This window comes from Apodemus sylvaticus, chromosome 3, assembly GCF_947179515.1.
Source record: "Apodemus sylvaticus chromosome 3, mApoSyl1.1, whole genome shotgun sequence".
In the NCBI taxonomy this organism is placed as follows: domain Eukaryota; kingdom Metazoa; phylum Chordata; class Mammalia; order Rodentia; family Muridae; genus Apodemus; species Apodemus sylvaticus.
The window spans coordinates 123,909,240-123,929,548 of record NC_067474.1 but is presented as its reverse complement, the minus strand read 5'-3'; the positions used below and the strand labels follow the sequence as shown (position 1 = coordinate 123,929,548).

Here is a 20,309-nt window from a genome sequence, read left to right as displayed (position 1 = left end):
TCTTGTCAAAAAGATTTATTAACTTAAAATAGAACTTCAAATACAGACAAAAGCAACTTTCCATTCAAGTTTGAATATATTCAATATACAAGTATGTAAAAGAAAAAAATTTTTGAATCTTTGTTGTAATTTTATTTATTTTTTTAACCTTTTAAAAAGTTTTTGGCACTACAAGGTTTTGTAAAGAATAGAAGTGACAAATTTAAAACACATGAAATCCTTTCCTAATCCTTAAGAACAATATATATAAAGTCTGAAGCAACCAAAGTATGAATACAGCTAATAGAAAATAAAGAATGTAATTTTTTAAATTCTCTCTTTATACAATTCATCAAGGTTAAACAAAACATAAAATTCCCTTAAAAATAGGGTAATAAAATAGATGAAATTTGTATCACTCAATTTAGTGATACCAGTAAAAACTATAGTTCATATTTATATACAAATAATACAGTGTTTAAAAACAGTCTTGGAATTTAAATAAGCTATCTAAACATGTGTTAAAATTTTAAATCAGGACCTGATTTGTTTTGCTTTCCTTAAATGTCAATTTTTCTGCTGAGTGTAACTGACACTGAGGTACGGATACCCTTGAGACAGCACGATTGGCTGGTTGCTGTGGGCTGCCATTACTCTGACACATTTCCTCGTGGTGGGTGGGGACAACGCTCTCTACAGCGACGCGTGGCACATCTGTCTGCTGGAAACAACACAGAGAGCAAGCTGAAGAGTTTGTGTCTACTTACCTTAATCCCCTCCCACTTAAAGTAAATTTGTTAACTAGTTATACAGTGTTTTAAAAATCCACATTAATTATAAAACATTTGGAGGGGGAACAAATATAGATTTATGAAGACAGGGAACAAAAAAGGGCAAGAAAGAAAAAAAAAACACACGCAGGAAAACTACAAATTCTTCTATAACTGACAGGACTTTTTCAGCTTTAGATCTCTGCTCAAGAGACAAACACAACCATGGTCAGGGTCCTGCCATTCATTCTATACCAGTGGTTCTCAACACTTCCCACTGCTGGGACCCTGTTATACGGTTCCTCATGTGGTGGTGACCCCAATCATATTATTTTCATTGCTACTTCATAACTGCGATTTTATGACTGTTCTGAGTTAAAATGTAAATATATATTTTCTAACGACGTTAGGAGACCCATGTGAAAGAGTCCTGTGACAGGGGTTACCTGTGACAGGGGTTACAACACACAACTTGAGAACCACTGCTGTATGCTTTCAAAGTGTCCAGCAGTTTAGAGATCAGGAAGACTGCTCCCTTTAACGACTGATAATTTTGAAGTACGAACTTAGATAAAATGGTCTTAGTCCTTAAAATGTATGGTCTAACCTTTACTACGCAGTCACAGCTGTTAGCAGGTCCTTCTGTCACTCATGCACTACTTTTACTAATATGACTCAAACTCAAATTCCTTTACAGAATTTTCAGCCTACCTTCCCTATCTAGCATGAGCATTCACATATCTTTGATAGCCACCTCCTTCCTCTAGTATTATTTTTTCTTTTTTTTTTTAATGTCAGAAAAAACTCAGTAACATTTTACATGTATTCCCTTAACTAAGAACACCTTCCTGCTTTATAAATTCTAGGGTAATAAATAATTCTTATAAGATGAAATTCAGATGCAACCTTTGATACCTAAGGCAGACAACTAGAATACGGTTAAGTTATTCTTCAAAACTGTTTTTGGCTGTTTTTACATGCTTTGCTCTCTTATTAAAATATGCATTAAGTATGGGCACTGTGCTTTACCTAGTATTTAAGTAACAAGTAGTAAATATAGTCTGACATACAGTATGCTGTCTCAGAAACTGTTTACTGAATGCATGGATGTTACTCTTAAATCATGGCCTCCACTGAGATTCCCAGCTCAGAAGAAAACCCACCCAGCTTGATACTGAGTCATAAGCACTGGTACCTTGAGCGTAGAAGGGTTTGGGCTGAAATCTTGGATTTCCCTGATGCATGAAGTTTTGATGCAAACCATAAGGCCACGAAGCTGGGACAAGGGGGAAATGGGGGCGTGGTGCATGTTCCCATGGAATTGGAGGAGTTAGTCCTCGAAAGCGTGGCTCTGCATTCCAATAAGACAAACAAACAAAAAACACTACATTTTAAAATGTAATTCAAATATTACTTTATTCTAGAGATATAATAAGTATTTAACATCAACTTTGTATTATGATAAATCCAGATGCCAAATATTCTTTAAAGAATCAAGCATTATTATTTGTTCAAAACATTTATATACATTGTATATAAAGATGGCTAATCTAGAATTCGAAGGCGAGAGGTTTCCTTATAGTGGCTAATGAGAATTGTGAAGGACAGACAGAAGTGACAAGATGAGTTCAACATGATTGCCACCTCAAGTTTTCTTGAGGTGGCAATCAGAAAAGGATGGTTTACAAAGTTAAAAAAGCCATATTGTAATTAAGAGATGAAACCCAAGGGCTCAGAGCTTGGAAAATAAGTGAGAATAGGATAGGTATCATCATGGCCAATAAAGAAATGATACTTCAGCATAAAAAGATTTTTAAGGATATACCTCAATTTGCCTTGCTCAGTTTTCATAGCCAAATGTATAACATAATATCTCACTATAGTTTCAAAAATGGAGAAATCCAGGTATAATAGATCAAGCCTTTAATTCTAGTCCTCCAGAGACAGAGGCAGGTGGATCTCTATGAGTTCCAGAAAAGACATGGCTAAATATAGACCTCATCTCAAACAATAATGGAGGAGGAACACATGGAGAGTATAAGTTAGAGAATCTTCCACTCTAATAAAATCCTAATTTGTTGGGCAGTGGTGGCGCATGCCTTTAATCCCAGCACTTGGGAGGCAGAAACAGGCGGATTTCTGAGTTCGAGGCCAGCCTGGTCTACAGAATGAATTCCAGAACAGCCAGGGCTACACAGAGAAACCCTGTCTAGAAAAACCAAACCAAAACAACAACAACAAAAAAAATTCTAATTTTCAGAATCTTTCATTGCACTTGGGATGTGCTGACCCCTGCAATTTCCCTAAAATGAGAACCTTGGCTGCATAATTGAGGAACTGGGCAACTGTATTTGTGATCTCCCCTTTAAAAGACAAAAACCTAACTTTCAATTTAATATAATCCCACTTAGTCCTACTTTAATGTAGATTTATTATTAGGAGTTGTACACCTAGAAACCAAACACTTGGGTTATTTTGTAGTATTAGTCTAAAACATAAATAATGCATTAACACTGTCAGACACTAATCTAGATATTATAGAGGCACAGAGGGAAAAAAAATTTTTTTTTTTTTTGTTTTTTTGGATTTGTTTTTTTCGCGACAGGGTTTCTCTCTATAGCCCTGGCTGTCCTAGAACTCACTCTGTAGACCAGGCTGGCCTCAAACTCAGAAATCCACCTGCCTCTGCCTCCCAGAGTGCTGGGATTACAGGTGTGCACCACCACTGCCTGGCTGGGAAAAAAAAAATCTTAATGTCAGAAGCCATCAGAAAAGGCTGAGGCAGGCAAGCAAGCGAGTGTTATGGAGATGGCCCACCATTTTGCATGGCTGTGATGGGTGAACTCTAAGAATACAGGGTCTTAGAGATTCCATCCCAAGGCTGCTTATGTACTGATATGCCTTATCTGTCACTATGGCATAACCTAATGATTCCTGGGCATTAGCCAACCCCTACTGGGCAGATTTCCTGCAGAATAAATATAAACATGTACTTCCATACAGTAATGCTGTGTAGACAACTTGATGATTTCACAGTTTCTGATTATGATTTTATAGAATGCTTAAATTGATCCAAGTATTCTCAAGCTCCCTATAAAATAAAAGCTGCAAATAGAGCTCTGTAAACCTTCATGTGCCATGGGCTAATTGAACTAGGAAAAGGAAACAGGCTTGGAACACATTACAATCATGGAAAAGGAAGGAAGGAAGGAAGGAAGGAAGGAAGGAAGGAAGGAAGGAAGGAAGGAAGGAAGGAAGGAAGGAAGGAAGGAAAGAAGGAAGGAAGGAAGGAAGGAAGGAAGGAAGGAAGGAAGATTATATAAAATCAAAAATAGTAAGACACAAAGCACATGACTTGTTTCTTGACTAAACCATGCTAACTTGTGACATAAAAATTATTGCTTTAAACTTATAATGAACTTGTAGATGTAGAAGATAATGAAGTTTATCAAGTACGAATCTCTATGGAAAGACATGTAAACATTTCTGTTGTAACTCCTCAAACCTATGACACGAACTATTGCCTTAAACTTACTATGAAATTATGGGATGTAAGAGTATTTCAAAAATCAATTATCCTGCTGTAACAGTTCTACCTGATAGATATATGAGGTAATTTTTAGAGAAAGCATAAATATTGAGAACAGAAAGAAAGGTTTGTTGGACTTTCTTTTCAATCCCTCCTTCCCTCCCTCCCTCCCTCCCTCCCTCACTCCCTGCACCTCTCTGCTTTTTCTTTCTGGTTCAGAGTTAATTTCCAGCTTTTTGCATGGCCAGCTAGGAACTCCTAAACTAGAGAGAAAAGAGCCAAGTAACTAAACCTTTTTTCTTAATCCCATGAGGCTTCTTCCAACAGGATTCAATTATCAGAAACCAGTAGCTTTTAGTCACAGAACAGTTAAGAGTTAAACTGCCAGAGGCCACAGAAGAGTAAGAGAGCTGCAAGGCCAGAGATCATTATCTTTGGCCTTCATCTAATGTCGTGCATGTCTCAACTCAGTACCTGTGATGCACCCCTCTCTCCAACATCTTTAGAATAGTGGTTTGCAACCTGCCAGTCACAACCCTTTTGGGGGTGAGTGATCCATTCACAGGGGTTGCATATCAGTATTTACATTATGATTCATAACAGTAGCAAAATTATAGTTATGAAATAGCAACAAAAATAATTTTATAGTTGGGGGTCACCACAACATGAGGAACTATATTAAAGGGTCATAGCATTAGGAAGGTTGGGAACTACTGCTTTAGAAATTCATTCTAAGGTATCATTTTAATGCAATTAGACAAATGCTACGATATTGATACTAAGGAAACAAGCACACAGCAAGACTCAAGGGCTTTCTGAGGGCAGTGATACTAATTAAATCTTTAGGGCAAGGCAGAAGGTATGAAAATTGGAATTAGAGGTAATGAAGAGGACTTCCTAGGTAGAAGCAACCACTTTAAAAAGCAAAGTAAGACAGTATGGTAGATTTCCAAGACGTTTTGTTAATTATTAGTTTACTACGACTGAAACAAAGATACACCAATGGCATGTTGGAGACAGTATATGAACATATAAACACTGAACTAATCTATAAAAGGAAACAATATAGGGTGTGTCTTTATAACTCACTGGCAACCATAGACTATACATGATAAGTGTTTGACAGATTTAAGCACAGAAATACATATACCCTATTTTCTTTGGTCTTAGAAACCACAGATCTGCCCCACTTGGGTACACCTCATTTTCTAGAACTCTGCTTAGGTTTTCTTTGTTCTGCATGCTTTTCTTTCTCCTAACTCTTGTGTTTAAGCCTACATTAAAACATTTTTACTACCTGCCTCCCAGTTAAAAAAAATAAAAGAGGAAGAGAAGGGAATGAATGCCGCTGGGGTGGGCCAAATGAACTGTTCCTCACTCTAGAGCACAGGTTTAGTAAAAACCAAACCAAACGGACCTCACCAGGTTAAGCCTTCAATCTACCATGATCAACTGATAACAGTTAATTACTTATTTCTTCAATTTCACTACCCCAAATAGGGGAAAGCATCTCATGTAGTTCAAGCTGGCCTCAACTGCTACACCTGGCTTTCTGTCAGGCTTTTGTTCTTGGGGAGAGGGCTTCATTTAGCATAGGCTAGTCTCAATCATTCTGGGTGGAGTATCATACACTCTCTCTCAATTTGATCATTTATGAGATGAGTGCTAATAATCCCTATACCAAGTGAAGGGGAAAAGAAAACCACTAAGAAGAGTAATATTTATGAGTATTACCTCACTTACTATTCTCAACATTGTTAGAGGCTATTCATATCATTGTTTTAGAGATCAAGGAAATGCATAGAGAGATAATGTCAAGACATTGTAAGAAATGGAAAACAAGATTCAAATACAAGTCTGTATTTAAAACTCATATGGTATAATTTCATACACTATCTTCATAAATATAGCTTGTCTTCCTTTCTTCTTCTTGTTACTCCATGTTCAACAAATAATACTAGCCATTCAGCCTTTCCACAATCAAATATAAAAGAAAAAAGAGGTAAATTACCCGAATTGCCCACTGCACCGTTGTTCACCAGGGAACTGGGAGCCACGGTGCGAGGCCAGTGTCCGTCATGAGAAGAGCTAGGAATTGCCATCGGCCTGGCGGCAGGCTGGGCAAAGATGATGCTGGGATCATTCAAGCCAATATTGCTGGGGGCACTGCCAGGAGCAGAATGTAGCAATGGGCCGTGGATGGGCCATGACGGGGCGGGGATCTGGAGGGGGTGCATTGGCAATAAACCCATACTGTGCATGGGTGAATAGTGAGCTGGGGGTGACTGAGGAAAGTTATACAAGGGCATCTGAACCTGATGAGGGGGCTGGCCTCCCTGCTGGGGTGGGCCAAGCTTAGGCTGGGATCCTGGCTGGGATGGAGGTGGGGGAAGGGCAGATGGTTGGGGAGAAGTCTGTGGAAAAGGCTGAGGCTGAGGAGAATAAGATGGTGAATCAGACTGCAGGAAAAAAAGAAAGATAATTTTAAAAATTAAGATTACTAAAACATAATAGTTATTTCATTAGAACATCAGAAACAGAACTATATGATGTATACAACAAATAATAAAATCTCCTATTAAATGAAGGTAAAATTTTTCCCCAAGGTGCTCAAATTCTCTCACGAGTAATGATTCATAAGCCTTTTTTTGTTGCTGTTCAAGAAAAAGAGAACCTAGCATCATAAACAACATACACCTCCTCTGTAAACTAGAAGCTAACACCCAGATTGCTCACAGCCACATTCACTCAGCCCCCTGAACAACTGTGTACACTGGACACTGTTATTAGGTACTGAAGATACATCTATGCCATTATGAAGTTTAAAACTTTACTGCACACAGAAATCAGGGAGCAGAAAAAAATAACACAAGTACTTACAATGAAGTATAACAATTCTTACTGTGATAAAGACTGTATAATTAGACAGGCAGGCACAGTGTATTGTATCTGTTATCTGCGCAGGCAGGAGGAGAAAGTCTGGCAAAACTGGGCTACTTATTGAGAATAAGTACACCTTCCTACACAAAAAGTCTCATTTATAGTATACTATGATAAACAGAAACACCTAACTTCCACTTTTAAAGGAATGTAGGGATCAAGGATTAAGTAACATTTAAACTAAAACTAAAAAATAAACAGAAGCAAATCTGGTAAAAAAAAAAAAAGATAGAGAAAGAATATTTAGCAACAGAAAAATCATGTCTGAAGGTCTATGAGTGTGGTGATTTGAAGAGGTCTGCCCCCCATAGATTCATTTGTTTTAATGCCTGGTCAAAGGGAGTGGCACTATTAGGTGTAACCTTATTGAAGTATATGGTGCCTTGTTAAAGGAAGTGAGTCACTGTGTAGGTAGGCTTTGAGGGTTTCTATGCTCAGGCTCCGTCCGCCCAGTGTGTAGAACCCAGTCTCCTCCTAGCTGCGTTCAGATCAGACGCAGAACTCATGGCTTCTGCACCACTATGTCTGCCTGCCTAGATGCTGCCCTGCTTTCTGCCAGGCTGACAATGGACTGAACCTCTGAAACTGTAAGCTAGCCCTAACTAAAGGTTCCCTTTAAAAGAGTTGCCACAGTCAAAGTGTCTCTTCACAGTTGTAAAACCCTAACTAAAAAAGTGGGCATGGAAACACTTAACTGTTCAAGGTAACTGAACTCTAAAAGAAGTTAAATAGTAAAGTCCACAGCCAAGGGAATAACATATCTGAGGCTTAAGAATTAAACAGACATAATGCCAGGAGGCAGATAGAGGTAGATCTTGGTGAGTTCAATGCCAGTCTGGTCTACAGATCAGGGCTATCCAGAGAAACCATGTCTCAAAAAAGAAACAAACAAACAAACAAACAAACAAACAAAAAAGAGCCAGAGAGCTCTTACAGCTGCTTAGGAGCACTGGCTGTTCTTCCAGAGGACCTGGGTTCAATTCCCAGTCGCCACATGGAAGCTCACAATTGTCAGTAAGTCTAGTTCCTGGGGTTCTGACAACTTTACACAGAGGGAGAAAGATGTTAAACTACAGGCAAATAAAGGACTATGAAGCAACTACCCTAATAGCAATGACTTCCAAGCATTATTAAAAAACAAGAACAATGATTATGTTACGGCTAACTTTGGTTGTCAACCTGACCACCTATTGGAATTGTTTTCTGCTTGCCCTCAATCTCACTAGCAGGTTCATCTATCCTGAACCATTTCTTTTTTAGTGCTAGAATCTACTTCTTTGAAATTGCAATGTGAACTGAAAACTGGCTGCTCTCTAGGACCTCCTTGGAGCTCTAGCACCAGAGTGAGACAGCTGAAATATCTAGTCCCGAGGACTCAACAACTACCAGATCCTTGGCCTTTCTGTCAGGAGACAGCCATTATGGGACCACAGGCTGTAAGCCACTCTTAACACACACAAACACACACACACACTCATATTCATTCTATCAATTCTGTTTCAAAGACAACCTTGACTAATACACTATATGTACAAAGAAACCCCAAAACAGTAGGAAAATTCAAATAAATGTTCTGAAAAGGAAAACAAAGCTGTTAACTAAAGAGCATATACTGAGTAAATGAAATACTGATTGCAATAAATAACTAGTCTTACAATTTAGTAGATGTATCAATCCCCGCTTTTGAGACCTAGACCAGGCTGGCTTACAACCTAAGATGTTCCTGCTTTGGTCTTCCAGGAATCTCTATCACTATCCCCAGCTCCCAACCTCTCTTTTGGTAAAAATCAACAAAGCATATCACAGTGGTATAATTTTATCTTTTTAAACATTATACATAAAAACATGTTTCCTTTCCGACATTTACATAGTCTCTAAAAGAGGAAAATAAAACTGAATTCATGCTAGCAAATGAAAGCATAAATTTTCCGTTATGTTCAGCAACAAATAAAGACTATGAAATGTGAAAAGGAACAATGCTCATTATCTATTTTATTAACAGTAATACTTTACTACTATGCAAAGTTAATGCCTAATCCTTCATAAATACATTAATATTAATAGGAACATAAATGCTACTTTAACTTATGGGCCTAGCAAGGACAACTCTGCAAATTATCACGTGAACTTCAACATTACATATGATGTGATGGTTGGTGTTAACTGTTGTAGTTTAAATAGGAATGCCCCCCATCCCCGCCCCATAAATTCATGTGTGTGAATGCTTGGCCCATAGGGAGTGGCACTATTAGGAGATATGTTGGAGAAAGAATGCCTCTGTGGAGTGGTCTCTGAGGTCTCATATGTTCAAGCTAAGCCTAACATGGCAGTCTCTTCTGCTGCCTGCAGATCAAGATGTAGACCTCTCAGTTCCTTCAGTACCATGCCTGCCTACGTGCTACCACGTTTCCCACCAAGGCAATAAGGGACTAAACCTCTAAGATTATAAACTAGTCACAATCAGGTATTTTCTTTTATAGCAAACTTCCTATGTGATGCCATGATCATGGTGTCTTTTGACAGCAATAAAACCTTAAGACAAGTGTCAACTTGGCAGAGTCTAAGATCTGAGGGAGATGTGTCTCTTTGTGGGCATGCCTACTGAATTGGTACCCTTTTCTTGGCAAGGACTCTGGACTGTATAAAATGTAAAGAGAAAGGTGAGTGTGCATTCATGCTTTTCTATTTCCTTTCTTTGGATGTGATATGACAGCTGCTTCAAGCTCCTGCTGCCTTGACAGACTGGACTTAGAACTGTGAACTAAAATAAATTCTTTCTCGCTTAAGTTGCTTTTGATAGAATATTTTATTATAGCAACAGAAAAAGAGAACTGTATTCTCTTCCTGTCAAACTCATTCAAAGGAAGAATACCTACACATTCTGAAGACTGTCTAGTCCTTATGGACTGGTCACTCTGTTGCTGGGCTGAACCAGCCACCTGCTGAGCATTGACAAGGTTACGGACCAGCTGGGCTGCTGAGAGAAGACATCACAGAAAAAAAAATATCAAGAAACAGAAAAAGCAGGCATGCACATTGTTTCACATCTATAATCTCAATGTTTGAAGAACTAAGGCAGAAGATTTCTGTGAATTCAAGACCTGCCCTGCACAAGGAGTTCCATGCCAGCATTGGGTAGAGTATGAGACTCTGTCTCAAACAAACAAACCTCACAGGAAAGTAATAGCAATGAATAAACAGAAATCAATAAAATTAAAGAATATTGATTTTAATGGCATTTATTTTTGTGGTACTGCGGTTGAACATCATATGTAAGGAAAGCACTCTACACTAAGCTACAACTCTAAATTCTAATGTCTTAACAATTTCTTGTCTATACATTATCTAGCTATTTATACTTTTTGAAATAAGGCTGGCATTGATTACTGAAAGTACAATAGTATACACATAAGCAATAGATATATATTTCTACAAAGAGCAGACTAATTAGTTTAGAGAAGGATGTACACCACTGCTCTCTAGCCCAGCCACATGCTGAGATCAAAGCCAGGGCAGCACTGCATACAAGGGGAAGAAGTTCCAGGTAGAGGACGCTACCATTGACCTGTATCCTCTTCCCCTTGTTTCTTGTTTTTAAATTTTTATTTTTTTTATAATTTATTTCACGTGTATAATTTTTTTGCCAACATGTATGCTTATGCACCAAATGCATAGAGGCAAGAAGGTGGTACTAGATCAATCCCCTGCAGCTAAAGTTGTAGGTAGTTGTCCACTGCCTATCTAGGATGCTGGAAACTGACCAGGTCCCCCAGTAGAGCAGCAAGTAACAGCTGAGTTCTCTCCAAGCTTTCAACCTGTTTTGAAGCACAGTCTTGTTATATAGCCTATGCCAGCTGTTTGTTTCTCAGGGATAGTGGGCTTAAAAGATTGTTTCTAATCTCTCATATAATTTTTTTTTCTTTTTTCTGAATTTCCTTTTTTTTTTCTTTAAATTTGACACTGTAGAGCATCAAATCCAGAGCCATGTACATCGCAGATTTGTACTCTTATTGAACTAAATTTCTACCCCAGATCACTTTACAATTAATACAATTAAAGCCAAGTATTACATAACTGTAATTCCAGGGAAGCTGATGCAGGAAGACCACAAATTTGAGGTCAGCCTGCATTATATAGCAAAAGTGTCCCCAAACTGAAGTGTAGTAGTATTATAGCTGTAGCTCAGTAGTAAACCATGTGTTGAGTGTATACAACAGCCTTGGTTTGATCCGAAGGAACAAGCAAATTAACATTTGCAACTATGGTTTTTATCTTTTCTTACCTGCCACACTACTATTCCTCTGGCGGGCCATCTTGACCTCTGGGCATTCCCGGCGAACATGTCCGGCATCTCCACATATGAAACACCTAAGGTCTCGGGAGTCAAGAAGGTCTCGGGAGTCTTTTTCCTCTTCATTTCCTTCCTTCTCCTCTTCACTGTCTTTCTTCTTTAGTCTAAACAGTAAACTGCTGATACCAATAATGTGGAGCCAGGAACTTACCAACTGATGATTCACAAAACACACTAAACTATATATAATGAAAAGTGGACTAACATACACAATTCTATGCTGTTATCTGTTTTAAGAAAGTGACTTCTATTTATAGCATACCTAAATCGTATGACAAAATTTAAGTATCGTAGTCATTTTATGACAAACATTATTTGTTTGTTTGTTTATTTAATTTTCGAGATAGGCACTCACTATACAGCTTGCTATATAGAATCCACCAGCTGCAAGGTCAAAGATCTTCCTGCCTCTAACTTTCAAGTACTGGGATTAAAGGGGTTTTCCACCATCCTCAGCCACATGAAAAAAAATTTACTATCAAATTTTAACTTCTAAGATCTTTAGAGATTGTTACTTATTGTGACTTTAAAGATGAGAGGTTTAGAGAAAATAACCACCTTGCCTAAATTTAATAACTAACAGTGATAGAAGATAAGAATTTATTCTGTTTAAAAACATCCAAATGCATGAATCACATACATATATTTTCTTTATTCTTTTCTTTTTTGTTTTAGATTTGTTGTTGTTGCTGCTGTTTTGAGGCGGGATCTCCCTATAACACAGATCTAGAATTCACAGAGGATTTCCCTGCCTCTGCCTCCCAAGTGCTGAGACTAACTGTGTGTGCCACCATGTGCAGACCAATAGATGATCCTGAGGTGGTAGAGAGGACATGTATTTCTCAATTCACATAATATACAGATATAGTCCAACATGTATCTCTAGGATTCAGTTTATTGTACTTATAAACTTGTGTAACTATGAAGTTTTTTTTCTTGCTCCTAACAGTTCCAAACACACAGCATGTTTCAATAAACATTTCTATTAAAAAAAACTAAATGAGTTAATAAACAAATGTTATAAAAATACCATTAAAATAAATTCCTCTCAGATGAACATTTACCTAAGATTCAATTAAAAACCTTGAACTTAAAACAAATAAACTTTCTTTTTTTGTTTGGATTTGGTTTTTTCGAGACAGGGTTTCTCTGTATAGCCCTGGTTGTCCTGGAACTCACTCTGTAGACCAGGTTGTCCTGGAACTCAGAAATCCGCCTGCCTCTACCTCCCAGAGTGCTGAGATTACAGGTGTGTGTCACCACAGCCCGGCCACAAATAAACTTTCATACTCAAGACATTTCTGAATAAAATTATAAATACAAGTTAGTCTCACATTTACTTTGTCTATAATATTGATAGAAAATGATGTGCTAACCTTTTCCTTTTGGGACAGTCCTTCATGTAGTGACCTATTTTTCCACACACACGGCAACAACGATCATTAGGAGCCAATTCTCCATCTGTTAATACTCTTGAATCAAAGAAGTACTCCTGCAGTAATAATACAATTTTACCATTTAAAAAAATGTAAAATTTCCCAAGTACAAATATCAATATGAACAAAAAGCCCCAACATTAATAAATTTTTCACTGTAATTGAAATTGTGATTAAAAAAGTAAAATTTAGAATTATGCCAAGTGGTGGTGGCACATATCTTTTTTTTTTTTTTTTTTTGGATTTGTTTTTTTTCGAGACAGGGTTTCTCTGTGTAGCCTTGGCTGTCCTGGAACTCACTCTGTAGACCAGGCTGGCCTCGAACTCAGAAATCCACCTGCCTCTGCCTCCCAGAGTGCTGGGATTACAGGCGTGCGCCACCACCGCCCGGTGGCACATATCTTTACCTAGTACTTGGAAGTCAGAGGCAGCAGGCAGATCTCTAAGTTTGAGGCCAGCCTGGTCAAGAGATCAAGTTCTAGGAAAGCCAGACATACACAGAGAAACATTGGCTTAAAACAAAAATAACTAATTTTAAAAATTAGAATTATTATAACATCATATATAGTAACAGAACTAATACTTTGTATCCACAACATTATACAGTTCAATGCAGAGAGACTTCTGATGGAACCTCAATAAAGGAAATGTTATTTTCAATTACAACTTATGAAAAAAGAAACTGCACCTCAGAGATTCAAATCATTTGCACATGGTAATGAAATTGGCTAGGTTTCATATGAAAGATTTAAAGTTGTCTCTGTAATGATTACAAAGCTCATGTTTTCTGTTAAACCACACTACTTCTACAAAGAATTTCAAGTCCAGGAGAGCCAGAGCTCTGTCATACAGAAAAACTATGTCTCAAAAAAACAAAAACAAAAAAAGATATCCGTCCCCCACAAAAACAAAAGGAATTGCTCTCCTTTCCAAATGACTATAGATAAATCTTCTAGCTTATTTAAAATTAGGTTTACAATTTTACAAAAAGTATGACCATGAGTTTACATGAACCATGTACGGGCAGGAGTCGAGGAGGCAAGCAGAGGAGGCCATCAAGTCTGTTGAAGATGGAGTAACATGTGGTTGTAAGCTGTCTATGTGGGTGCTAGGCACTGAATTATGAAGTATTCTTAATTACAGGGCCATCTTTCTCCCTCTGCAAATAGCCTTTAAAGAATATGTAATATTTACCATATATATAAATAAAACGTGGAATGCACCTGAGAAGGCTAAAAAACCTTTTCTATGTCTCAGTACTAAGTTCATTTCTCTTTTTTCCTATCACCTTGCTTAACCTTGTCAATGCTTGGTTTTTAAGAAACACTAGTTTATCCTAACAATAGCTATACTTCTCCAAGCCAAGAGCGCAAATTTGCTGCCTATAAAATCATGTGAAACCTAGAAAAGTAAGAGATAACAAAATAAAATGGTAATAGAAATAATTAAAAATAAAACAATAGTCAGTGTAGAAAAACTGAAAACTATACATATTTCTGGTATGACTGAAAATTAGCAAAGCTAAGTTAAACACACAAACACAAGCACATGAATATTCAAACAAATCAGTAATTCTACTTCTTGGTGTAGTGTAATGAAAACATAATCATGCAAAAAAATTACCCATACATTCATAGAAACACTGCTCATAACAGCTACAGCACAGAAGCAACCCAATTAAGCAACTAATAAATGGATGGTTAATATAGTATATTTATACAGTGGATCATTATTCAGCCATAAGAAGAAATAAAGTATTGACATATGCTACAACATGCATGAAACATAAAAATACATTTAGTGAAGAAGAAAAAGAACCAAAAAGAATACATACTGCATGATTCTAACTGAACAAAAGGAGAAAAATCTAGAAAAAGAAGGCTATGGATTAAGAATAAAAAAGTGGAGCTCTCTTAGAGCCTGTCCTAGGCTCAGGAGTTCTTTCTTCCTTTCCTTAATGAACCTCTGCTTCCTCTTCTTGAAAGAAGAGGAGGAGGAGGAAAAGGAAGGGGAAGACGAAGAGGAGGAAGAGGCGCATGTATAACTATGTGAACGAGGTGGGGGAGGAACAATTAGAAAGATGGCCCTGTAACTAAGAAAATTCCTGCTCTTACAGAGGACCAAAATTCAATCTCAAGCACCTCTATAAAGTAGTTCACAACTGTCTGTATCTTCAGCTACAAGTGGACTTAATGTTTCTGTTCTCTGAGGACACAGATACTCAAATGTGCATAGCCAGACATCAATCAGCATGCATCCAAATAACTAATGTGCAAAATAAATCTTAAAAAAAAAACAATTCAGAAATAAAAATAATACATTTTGGTCATATACCTGCCAAATATTCAGAATAGCGAAAAGCTCTGAATTATACTTTATCAGAATTAAACCTCAACAAAAATGTTTAAGCTTGCATGTACATGGGAGTAGACAGCCAAAGGGCAGAGAGAGTCTAGAAAATAAATAAAGAAGTCCAAAGTCTTAGAGCAAACATGCTGAGAATGGACACAGAAATAAATTCAGGCAGATTTAAGAAACCACCTAAAAGACTGACATCCAAGGACTACAGGCACGTACCACTGTGCATGTTACAATTCTATTTTCTACAAAAGAACAACAAACAAACAAACAAACAAACAGCAAAAAGAAATTTCCTTTCTCCTTTGTCTAGTTGCTTAAGGCAGAAGACATCATCCAGAATCTGTTCTTCTTTATCTATCATTTCTAATTAATCATCAAGCAGTATCCAGTCTATGCCTGAATGATCTTCAATTCATGTTTCTCTACTTCACCATTAGTGACCTAGTTTTGAGATTTGAAATATTCAGAATACAAATAGTTTAAGACATCTAGGTAATAGGCAAACATAAAATGTAATACAAGAATTTATATAATGAAGAAGCAAATATTTGCAAAAATGTATATATTGATGAAAGTCAAAATATGTGATTTACCAATTAAGAAGAAATTAATTTTATGAGTGTATGAGTAGAGAGAAAGAGAGTAATTTACTTGATATTAAAAAGACAGTGGTTAGCCGGGTGGTGATGGGGCACACCTGAAATCCCAGCACTCTGGGAGGCAGAGGCAGGCAGATTTCTGAGTTCAGGGCCAGTCTGGTCTACAGAGTGAGTTCCAGGACAGCCAGGGCTACACAGAGAAACCCTGTCTCCAAAAAAACAAAAAAACAAAACAAAACAAAACAAAAGACAGTGATTTCTATCAAGATTCATGGCAAATATTCATCAGTAATCCAATCACTAACAAGAAGAAAAAAGAGAAAGAAAATAAAGTAAAGTGAGTCACCAACAACTTGAGTGGGGGCTGTCTCTGACATGAACCCTGGTGCCTGCCTTTAGATCCCTTTCTCCTAGCTGGGCAGCCTTGTCAGGTTTCCCTGGGAGAGGAGGATGCACTTAGTCCTGATGAGGCTTGATGTGCCAGGATGGGTTGATGAGAGGCAGTGGGGTGGGGGCTCCCTCTCCTTCTCCTCTAAGGAATGGGAGTAGGGGAGTTGGAGGGTGGGAATGAAGGGAGGAAGGCTTCAACTGAGATGCAAAGTGAGCAAATAATGGGGAAAAAAAGAAAGTAGGATAAAATGCTGAACTTAGGGAAACTTGATTAAAACAAAACTTAAACCAGGCTGGGCTCGAACTCAGAAATCCGCCTGTCTCTGAGTGCTGGGATTACAGGCGTGTGCCACCACCACCCGGCTCTTAATTATTTCTTTATGTATCTGTATGTATGTGTGCACACCATATGTATGCTGCCTGGTGCTCATGGAGGCCAGAGCCCTAGAACTGTAGTTAAGACAATTATGAGCTGATATGGGTGTTGGGAACTGAACTCAGTTCATCTACAGGAGCTATTAACCATTGAGTCATCTCTTCAACTCTTTAAAATAAATTTTACTGAAGGAGAGATTACAAGTAACTAAAGATATAATAAGACCATCAAACTGTACTGAGAGTCCAGTTGAGGGTGACAAGTACTAATGTATAGTTATACTAAACACTGGAAACTGCAGACAAATGATTCCTGGAGTTAGTATAAGGTTGAACATATATGGATACCAAAGAATAGTGGGCACTATATAATAAGAAAAAGTATAAAACAGAAAGTAGACAAGCCAAAAGGGGAAAGAAAATGGAGACAAAAGACAACTGATGGATAAAGAGAAAGTAGATTAGTACAGAGTAGAGAAACAAACGGTAGAAAAAAGAAAGTTGGAATGAAAAGTTTAGTGTGTGTGTGTGTGTGTGTGTGTGTGTGTGCACGTGCACATTGGCTTTTTGAGACTGGATCTCATGATAAAGCCTATGTTGGCCTCGTATTCACCAACTGACCTTGATCCCCCTACCTCCACCTCCAAAGGGCTGAAATTATAAGTGTGAGCCTCCAAATCCAGCATAATTTATCTTACTGGACATTCTTATATGTATACAACATATTTAGTAGTAAAAAAGATATTAAGTATAAGCATGAAAGTGAACGAATAATTCCTGTAAGTTATAATGCTGACATAATAAAGACGAAGGCCCAAAAGAAAATAAATGACAATAAATTATGAAATACCATATACTAAAAATTGAAAGAGAACACAAAGATTTTAAAAACAAATAGTAGCTCATAGACTCCACTTTTTAAGCATCAAAATAATATTTAGTTTTCGTGCTAAATAAAAGACAAAACTAAAAATTTTTATATCTACATATAACCAGGGACTAGTTGCAATGTATGAAATTATAAAAGATTAGTAAAACTTTTATTCATAAAATGAAATTAGTACATTTAAGTTAACTAAGGTTTCTTATATAGTCTTCTATACTGTGCCCTTCCATTGTCAATTTCCTACTGAACATGCACATAGTAAAAATTATCAAAATTTCCAGGTAAGATGTCACTAAATGTGTACTGCTATATCAATTAATGGATTAATGAAACTACTAGTGCTTTTTTTCTACATCATTTTGTGTTTCAAAACTTTTGTGTTTTGAAATTTATTATTTAATTATTGCCAATATAACTACTAAGGGGCTGTCCAAGAGGAAAAGCGCCCTGCTATTATTACCCTACCATAAAAAAGAAGAGCCCTAAGACTAAACTGACCAAGTGTCAAGGGACATTCATTTGCAAGGACTTTTTTTTTTTTTTTTGGTTTTTTTTGAGACAGGGTTTCTCTGTATAGCCCTGGCTGTCCTGGAACTCACTCTGTAGACCAGGCTGGCCTCAACTCAGAAATCTGCCTGCCTCTGCCTCCCGAGTGCTGGGATTACAGGTGTGCCCCACCACAGCCCAGCTATTCTCAATATTTTTTTCTGTTCAAAACCTCTTCCTCTAAAACTGAAACCTCCTCTGGTCTCCTAAGCAACAGAAAGCAAGCAAAAGCTGCATGGGACCAAACGGCAGTGCGTGAAGACAGCAACCGGGGCTGGAAGAAGACATTCTCAGTCTCTGCTCTCTAATCCAGCACACTATAGCTACAGCAGACTTTAAGCAGGAGTCATGGGAAATTAATACTTTAGATTTTTCTTTTCTGTGCATTTCATAATGGGAAAATTTGCATCAAAGATTTTGTTCCCTTTTACTCTACCATCTGTAAAAACTGCAATGACAATGAAGTTTTAGAAGAAAAAGGAAGAAAATGAAATTTTCAAATGATGTAAACTTACAGCTTCTCTGCCAATGAGTGGATAAAAGGGGGTTCCAAAAAGTTTCCTTCCATTAATAAACGCCTTCATAATAAAATTGGTCACTGTTGAAGAAAGAAGACAGTCAAAGATTTAGCTACTGCTCACCAGAAATTCAAATGCACATATTTTCTACATTTAAAACTTACTTTTTCTAGAAACACCAGCACCAAGGTTATGATTCAAGTCAAAAGGATCTAGAAAAGAAATATTTTTAAATTAATGCTTATAAGTATTATACCATAAGATAGACTGTGCCAGAACAGGAGTCTAATGCTATATATTCTCAAACTATTCAAGTCAGTGAATTAACCTTACAATTATTAAGTGACAGAAAACATTAGGTTGTTTCATTTTTGTTTTCTCAAATGAACAGTGAAGTAAACAGTCACCTTCAATTGCGATGCATTTAGAAGTCCACTGCTTTTCAAAAGTGGTCAGCAGCTTTTTCTGCCTAATACTGATTACATACTCCTTGAAATCAAACTCTTCAGTATAGAAGCGAAGCAGTCCTAACCAAAGCTCTCCTAGTGATTCCGTGTTCTTTCCAAGTGAAGGTAAACGCTTTTTCTTCAGTTAATGAAATGGGAAGTAAAAGAGAAATATGGGAAGAGGAGGGTAAGGAAGAGGAAGAGAAAGGATACATATAATTAAAAATATAAAAAATAAAAACAAGTAAAATTATTAAAGTATGCAAATCCTAATACCAGCGAGCATTCTATAATGTAGTAGTTATACAAAAATTACCAGTTCTTCTGTTTTATCAAAGAAAAAGGCATTCCATCCATCAACCATTCTCTGTGGAATCTGCTTCCCATCAAAGATCTGCATAAAAAATAGTATGATTAGATTTCAAGTTATCCAACCTAAAGACCTACAACACTTCGGATCATTTTAGAATTTAACTACAAAAAACATTAATGAATTACATCCCAAGGAAAAACATTAGAATGTTATAGCTTGATGCCAAGTAAGTGGTTAATGAAATATACCTAAAGCAAGCTGAGATTCTCCATACACATTTAATATTATTGACTGCTGTTTGGTCTATCAAAATATCTTTGTATGCATGTGTATGGATATCTACAGCCCAAGATTAAGTAAAATAAAAGTAAAAATAAAAACCAAGTTTCATTAAGGGATTATGTAGGTATACAAAAGATAATATTGATTCTATACCCAAAGAAAACTGATATTACTGGTCCTTAGTACCTTTAATCACTTACTAATATAAGGATAAAAGGTGCTTAAATATTAGGTATGTTTATTAATGGAAAATTAGGTAGCTTTCCTTGATAGCTTTATAACAAATTATGAATCCTTCTCATTAAGTTGCATATTGTAGCCTCAAACTTGAAATCCTCCTGCTTCAGACTCCAGAGCACTGGATAATAGACATATGTCACTATGTCTGATTAAAAAATACTATTTTATGAGGGAAAAAAAGCATCCAATATAAAGTGATTGTTTTAGATACAATTGACTTCCATAAGTAATTTCATAATTCACTTTCTTTTCTGTGAGACAGGGTCTCATTAAGAAGCCCAGGCTGGCCTTGAATTTGTTATGTATCCAAGTTTAACATTGAATTTCTGTTCTTGCCTCTAGCTTCTG

The 20,309-nt window shown here is 37.0% G+C and overlaps 1 protein-coding gene across 6 annotated transcripts in view; it reads right to left on the bottom strand.

The window, feature by feature from the left end:
• Tut4 (terminal uridylyl transferase 4) overlaps positions 1-20,309 on the bottom strand; it is a 92,488-nt gene continuing 72,179 nt past the window's right edge. The window contains exons 21-30 of one of the 6 annotated variants that reach the window (XM_052176955.1): positions 19,443-19,520; positions 19,088-19,265; positions 18,845-18,892; positions 18,678-18,760; positions 12,946-13,061; positions 11,501-11,688; positions 10,095-10,195; positions 6,290-6,737; positions 1,945-2,100; positions 1-697 (exon numbers count right to left, since the gene is read on the bottom strand). In XM_052176955.1, the coding sequence (XP_052032915.1) occupies positions 630-697; positions 1,945-2,100; positions 6,290-6,737; positions 10,095-10,195; positions 11,501-11,688; positions 12,946-13,061; positions 18,678-18,760; positions 18,845-18,892; positions 19,088-19,265; positions 19,443-19,520 (1,464 nt within the window). In that variant the 3' untranslated portion in view covers positions 1-629. Of the gene's footprint in view, positions 701-1,944; positions 2,101-6,289; positions 6,738-10,094; positions 10,196-11,500; positions 11,689-12,945; positions 13,062-18,677; positions 18,761-18,844; positions 18,893-19,087; positions 19,266-19,442; positions 19,521-20,309 lie in introns of all 6 variants that reach the window. The other 5 variants (XM_052176957.1, XM_052176953.1, XM_052176954.1 and 2 more) reach the window with 5 other exon arrangements.